This window comes from Parus major, chromosome 24 (assembly GCF_001522545.3).
Source record: "Parus major isolate Abel chromosome 24, Parus_major1.1, whole genome shotgun sequence".
NCBI classification, from domain to species: domain Eukaryota; kingdom Metazoa; phylum Chordata; class Aves; order Passeriformes; family Paridae; genus Parus; species Parus major.
In genome coordinates, this window is record NC_031792.1 from 6,026,423 (window position 1) to 6,033,472 (window position 7,050).

General features: G+C 53.3%; 1 protein-coding gene across 3 annotated transcripts in view; it reads left to right on the plus strand.

Annotated features, from left to right (window-relative positions):
- FLI1 (Fli-1 proto-oncogene, ETS transcription factor) overlaps positions 1–7,050 on the plus strand; it is an 88,388-nt gene that overhangs the window by 7,922 nt on the left and 73,416 nt on the right. Inside the window, exon 1 of one of the 3 annotated variants that reach the window (XM_015649722.3) lies at positions 6,468–6,762. The exons of the other annotated variants lie outside the window; for them this stretch is intronic. Within the exon in view, the coding sequence (XP_015505208.1) occupies positions 6,745–6,762 (18 nt within the window). The 5' untranslated portion in view covers positions 6,468–6,744. Of the gene's footprint in view, positions 1–6,467; positions 6,763–7,050 lie in introns of those variants that run through there. 3 annotated transcript variants of the gene reach the window in all.

The following is a 7,050-nucleotide window of genomic DNA, read 5'->3' on the forward strand; positions in this document are numbered from 1 at the left end:
TTCTCTTGGAGCTCCTTTCCTTCTCTTGGAGCTCCTTTCCTTCTCTTGGAGCTCCTTTCCTTCTCTTGGAGCTCCTTTCCTTCTCTTGGAGCTCCCTTCCTGCTCCTGGAGCTCCTTTCCTTCTCTTGGAGCTCCTTTCCTGCTCCTGGAGCTCCTTTCCTTCTCTTGGAGCTCCTTTCCTGCTCCTGCTGTTTCTGCTCTCGGGGCAGTTCCCACTCCAGCCCCTCCAGGGAAAGTTCCTTGGAGAAGGGGGAAAGGAGAGGGCAGCGAGGAGCGGCTGTCCCGGCCCCAGTCCCGCTTTTCCTTCCCTCTGCCGTGCCGGGAATGACCCAGCCAGTCCTGGTGCCCCTGGCCAGCTCCTGCCGAGAGCGGCCCCGGCCTTGGGAAGGGCACGGAGATGGATTTGGCTCCGGGAAGGAACCTCTGTGCAAGTGAGGGGTTCTCGCTTTAAGCCCGGGTTTAACTCAGCCGTGAGGTTTGTGGTGCAGCACAAAGAAGGATATTCATGGAGGGGAAAGGGGCTGCGTGGCTGGGAACAATATTGGGTTTGTTCTTGCTCTCCCTCCGCCTGGAAAGTTTACAGAAGCCCTAAAGAGAGAGGGGGCAAATTTTTTTTTTAAGGACAAAACAGTGAAGTTTTCTTTGGAGAGGGCACTGCCAAACCCTGGCACGGACACGTCCCTTGCCCGCTGAACAGGAGCAGAGGACAGGTTGCCAGGAGAGAATATCCCGGGATTTCGTTTGTTTTGGTGCCCGCTGGAGCGAGCGAGGTAAAGGCGCTGCAGAGGGAGCCGGGAGGGCTCAGCCCGCAGGTGCTCAGGGATGCTCCGGCGGAGCGGGCAGAAATTTGCCCGTGTTCCCAGGAGCAGCTGCAGAACCTGAGCCCGGCAGGAAAGGGAAAACCAAAACCTCCCTGGACTGGTTTGTTCCCGGTCCGGGTGCTGATGCTCCTTCTGAGCGCATCCTCCAGCGCTTTATCCGTTTCTGCCTCTTCTTTTTTCCTTTTCCCCCATTCCTGGCACCCCGAAGGGTTCCGATCCTTCTCGCCGGGCTCGGGAGGACGGGACGGGCACCTCCAGAGAGGGTGGGGACTGCAGCAGCCTTGGGGACAGCAGCTCTGTCACTCACCCTCCGCGATCACTAATTCCCTTTATACCTAATCGTTCCTCTTCCTTTCCCTTTTCCATTTCTCGGGGCACAGACGCTGTTAAATTGTCGGACTTTAGCAAGTCGTTGATCAACGCCTTATGACAGCTTGGTGCTAAAGGATTTCGGTCTTGTTTTCACCGACCTCTCTACTTTAAAGAGAAAAATCCCTCTCCGTGTCCCCGTGTCCTGCCTTTTTCCCGTGCTCAGCCCCCGCGCTGCCTGGGGAAGGGCTGGCACTGCTCCTTCCCCACTTGACCTTCAAGACAAGGCTTGAATTTAAGTCGACGAGAGAGAAAAGTTGTTTTTCTCCTGGATATGTGGCACGTCGGATCTTTCAAAAATTATCCGTGCACAAGGGACGAGCTTTTCCAGTGACCTCCGTCTTTAGGCAGCAGCAACCAACCCCCCTCTCCAGCCCTTTTAATGGCTCCGTTCTTTCCCAATTTACAGAAAAACGCCCCCTCCCAATATGCTGGATCCGGGAAATTTTCTATTCCAGCCCTCCCTGTGCTCTCCCAGCCCCGTGCTTAGGAGAGGAGGTGTTGAGGGAAAGGGGAGCAAAAGGGAAGAAAAGAGAGAGTGAATGCTAAGGGGGAAAAATACTTTAAATCTTTCCTGTAAAGCTCCAAATATATGAAGTCTGAGGAACAAATTCAAAGCAGGCACAGCCGCCTGAAGAGAAGTTAGAGAGAAATATTCTGTTCCATTCAAGCGCATCAAGGGTCTCGCTGAAGTCTTGTTTGGCTAAGGTCAGACGAGACTGGGTTTTCCAATAAAAATAAATCTCAAATTAATTATGGCCTCAAGCGAGGGGCCAGACGTTCGGAGCTAGTGCACTGCAGTCTGTTTTTTTGGCCTTCAGTATTTTTGTTTTTTGTGCCTCAGCTTTTCAATAATTGCGGGATGGGGGAGGGAGGGCGGGGGCTGTTTTATTGGGACATGGAACTCAAATAAAAGCAGCCAGGACACCCCTGGCTCGCCCCGCTCGCCCCTCATTGCGATGCAGCTTCAAAGCTACTGCATCTTCTCCACCCCACTTTTAAGACATTATGTTTTACTTAGTACCGATTAGCGGGGAATAACTTCCCGGCTTCAGGTTCCCAGAGCTCCTGGGCTGTTCCTGTAGGGAGGAGGGATCCGATCCTTCAGTTCTGCGGCTGGAAAACTCTCCTGATTCCCTTTTATTGCTGCAGCTGAAAAGCGGAGCTTTGCCCAATTAGTTGGGTCTAAAATTGGGATTCGTTTCTGGGGATCAAATCCCAAGGCTGCAGTTTGGGCTTTTGCTTGTAAGAATGTGGGGTTAGAAAATAAACAAACACGTCGCGTTTTCCTTTCTGCCATGGGGTCGGTGCCAGAGCAGAGTCAGAGCCGGGGATTTTAAACTTTCTCTGGAGATGGGGGAGAGTTTCCCTCCAGTGAAGGCTGGAGTGGGATAAACTCTGTCCCCCTGCACGTACAGAATGATGGGAATTGTACACAGGTTTAGAGAGAAAAGAACGTATGGCAGGTTATGTAAAAAGTGGTGTTATTAGATATACAATAAACGCGAGGTACCCGGCGCGGGTTATGGAATTACACGTGTATTGAATGCTCGTTTTAAAAAGGGGACACTTTGTCACAGTTAGTGGGAAATGAGGCACTTTCTAGCGGCGAAGCCAGGGCGTGGATGGTGTTGGGGTTTTTCTGAGCTCCCCTCTCCTGTCACCGCGTCACTTCACAGCGACAGTTCCAGCCTGGGCTCAACCAGAGCTCGGCTGATGCTCTTGGGGTCAGAGAGGGTGACACAAGCCAAGCCCCTCTCCCATCCTCGGAAAATCAGATTCCCAATCTGCAGTGGGGCTCGGGAAGGTTTTCATTGTGTTTATTCCTAGGGAATAACCGGACGGTTTTAATTATGAAGCGATGCCCGCTAATCCCGTGTGGGTAAGAGACAGAAAATCCAAATCTTTGGGGTTCTGCGAGGGACTGGCACCCAACCACAGCGAGGGTTAACTCCTCTGGGTCTGGAAACGAAACTCCTCTGGGTCCAAGCCACATCCCCCCAGTGGCTCCTCATTCCTTTATTTGGGATCGCTCCGAACACGGCGTTTTCACCTCCGTGTGGGGCTGCAGCTGCTGGGACCCAGCCCGGAGGTTGGGGAGCGGCGCTGGGGATGTGCCAAGCACCCGACATCAATGCTCAACTAATTAAAAACTCCGCTCGACAATTCCGTTCATTAACGGAGTGCAAGAGAAAAATAATAATAATAATAATAATAATAATAATAATAATAATAATAATAATAATAATAATAATAATAATAATAATAATAGAGGAGTAACTGATTTCTATCTAGCCGATGTAAGCATTTGAAATGTTCCGTGGTTGCCAACATCAAATGGTTTTCCAGATGTCTGGTGGTGACCACATTAAACAGGTCCCGATTCCTGTGCTGTACGTACATGTGCATCCGCAGGGTGAGCGACAGATCCAGAGCGGCGCACATTGCTCAGCTCCCTTTTCTTGCTTAAATGCGGTTCAGTAACAGTTAAATACTCAATTAAACAACACTTAAAACCTCAACCAAATACTCAGTTAAATAACAATTAAATACCCAGAGTCACGGCACAACCACTTGGGATGATTCAGAGTTTGGTGTACTGAGGTTATGAATATTCCAGCCTTTCCAAAAAGTATGGCATAACTTTAAAAGTGCCTTTGGTTTTGAAGGTTTTTTTGGGGTTGTTTTTTGGTTTTGGTTTTTTGGGTTTTTTTTGGGGGGGGGGAGGATTAAAACAAAAACAGAAAGAAAAAATAAAGCAAAGCACCTATTTTTTGTTATTTGGGAGGAAAACAGCAGATTGTTCGGCTTGTCTTTAGAGTGAAAAAAGGGAGTTTCATTCCCTTATCTCTTGCATTCTCCCAAATGTTACTTAAGACCAAATACGGGAGGAAAAGCCCGGAGCATCCCTGACAGTCCTGGTATCAGAAGTGACTTGAGCAGGCTCCGTTCGAGTCATCCCCAGACATGCAAAATAAGCCCCTGCGGGTCACGATGCCCGTTTGGCCATAAAATGCAGAGTTGGGTTCCTAAAATCTCTCCCGGTGGGATGGCGGGGGGTCTCTTTGGCAACTTCCCGTCTTTGGGAGCGCCGGGGATGCGCGGCAGGGGCCGGATTTGTTTGACCCTTCAGGCTGGAGCTGGGCAAAGGGGGTTTGCAGATGTTGGGCTCGGGGTGTTTTGAGGATGCTGGGCTCCTCTCCCGTGAGCTGGGAACGTTTTCAGGTGGTTTTCCCCCCCGTCTCTCCCGGATCCCCGGCTCTCCCCCACTGTCGGTCCCGTGCCCTGGGAGGTCCGTGGGTGACAGAGGCTCCTTCCAGGGGATTTTTTCCCCTTCCTTCCGCGGTGGAGATCCGCAACCTGTCCTCCCCATCACCCTCACCCGCGTTGTTTGTCAGGACTGGTGGCGAGAGGAAACCCTTCGGGTTTTGAAAGGATGCGTTTCACTCTTCCCTTTAAGCTCTCGCTGTTCTGGTCGCTGCAGGCTCCTGCCATGTGGGAATGCCGGGGGGGGAGCCGGGACCGGAGCACTGCCGGGGGGGCAGGACAGAGGGCAGGGAAAAGCGAGAGGAATGAGGACAGCAAAGAGTTAACCGTGATTTTTTTTAATTGAACTCCAGTTTTGTGGCCCTAGGCAAGGGGGGACCTGACCCCGCTAGCTGCATCCAGATGTGCTGCTCTCGGGGGACCCCGGAGCAGACAGGAGAGGCCGGGGGTGCGGGGCTGGCCCTGCGCTCCCCCTTCACCTCCCGGCTGCAGGCGGCCTCAATCGCTGGCGAGCAGCGAGCCAAAAACCTCCAGGTCTGGTCACGTTCAGCCCCGTGTCTGCATCCGAACTGAAAAATTGTAGCTGAATTGATGAGGCTAATTTCAGAGGAGGGGGAGGGAGGGGAGGGAGGGGCAAGGGGGATCTGCGGCTCTCTCCCGCCAGCTTCGGGCTTGGAGAAATAAAGTATTAATAAAGCATCTCTGCCGCAGCCGGGGAGAAACACCGGTGGCATTATTGCATTTCCCTTTTGGAAGGAGCAGGGGCAGGATAACTTTGGATATAATTTTGCTTTCCCTCATCCCCTTCCCCGTGGCTGGACTAAAGACAGGGGGAAAAAAAAGCCTGGACACGACTGGCACTGGACAAGGTAACGCTCTCCAGCGATGGGCAGGATGCCCTCCTGCCCTGACACTTTTCTTTCTTGGCTTCACCCCCGTTTCCCCCCTCAGCTCTGCCCCCCGGGTTGTGGAAGCGGGGCAGAAGGGCAGCCCCGGCTGTTGCATGATGTGCTCCGCCGTGGTTATTTTGCCGAGGCCGGGGAGCAGGGGAACTGGACAGGCGGGTATTGTCTCCTTTCCCCGGCTCCTTTGGAAGGGTTCGGCTTTTCCCGGAAAAAGGAAAACGCGCCATCCTCCCCTGCTGCTCGCTGCGGTTTGAATGAGAGGAGAATTGCACGTCAGCGGAGCGCTAAATTCGGCTGTTCTGATAATTATTGTGAGGTTTTAACATTTTTCTCAAGTGGGGTGTGTCCCCCCCTCCGCTCGGAAGGGGTTGAACATCTCAGCGAGGTGCGAGAGGAGGCTGGGAAAGGACCCCCGGCACCTGAAAGAAATGACGGAAAGGTGCTTTCCTTTCCCAGCCCCATCTCCCAGCCCGTGAAACGAGTGGAAGTGAGGGGAAGGGACGAAAGTGGTCGAGAGTCTCGCCTTGTCCTCAGCCCCATCCGCAGCCTGTGTTTAATGGCTGGGGCCGTCTGTCTGTCCTGCATTATTGCACCCACCGCTCGCTCCTGCCAGCGGCTGCACCCTCGGCTCACGATTCGTGCTGGGAGACGTGAAGGAGAGGGCTCGAAATATGCTTTAAATACGTTTTAATCGCCAGACTTTTTCTTTTCTCCCTCCGCCTGCTGTCACTGAATTGCATTTACGGTTTTCTCCCCTTCATTTTTCCCGTTGACTGGAAAACGCATTAATAAAAAATCTGTGGGAAGAGACGGAAATTCGGTGAGTCAGGCTAAAGCTGCTCCAGCCAAAAGAAAAAAAAATGGCAAAACCCCACGTTAAACTAAACCGTGGGATGACACAGGCTGGCCAACACGGGCTGGGGTGCGAGGCAAGGTCTGGCTGGCCGGGCTGTCCCAGCGACAAACAAGAGCTGTGACAGAGGTGCCTATTGTTCTGTCCCTTCTTATCTAAATGGAGCAAATATCCTGTATGTAAAATATATATATTTTCATCAAGAAGGCAGGACCAGCGTAGAGACGAAGGTTTCCTCCTCGAGTGACTTCACTTCCCAAAATTAGCAGAAAAAAACGTTTCATCCGGTTAACTGTCTCTTTTTCGCTCTGCTGCAACAACCAAAGTTAAAAAAAGAGAGACCGACAGAGAGAGAGGGAGGGTGAGAGAGTGGGGGAGAGGGGGTACGGAGAGAGCAACAAAACCGCTGGAAGGGCAGCGAGAAGAGCGAAAAGAGAGAGAAGGATAAAAAACTTCAGGAGGCGTCAGTCGCAGGCTAAACCGGGTCAATGTGTGGAATATTGCTGGTCCCGGCTGGAAGTTATTCCCGATGGACGGCACTATTAAGGTAAGGGGGCAGGAGGGGCTGGCGGTCCCCTCTGCCTGGGGGGGCTCTGGGAAGGGGCGCGGGGCTGGGGGCCGGCTCCTGCCGGGCTCTCTCCTCCTCCTCCTCCTTCTCCTCCTCCTCTTTCGCCGCCGCCGCGTCTCGCGGCTTTCCCGTCTCCTGCCCGGGGCTCGGGGGCTCGCAGCCGGCTCGTAGCCCCGGGCCAGGGCCCGAGGAGGGGCCGGGGCCGGTCCCGGCTCCGGGGGCCGGTTCCAGTGGAGGCTCCGGGACCCGGTTCCAGTGGAGGCTCCG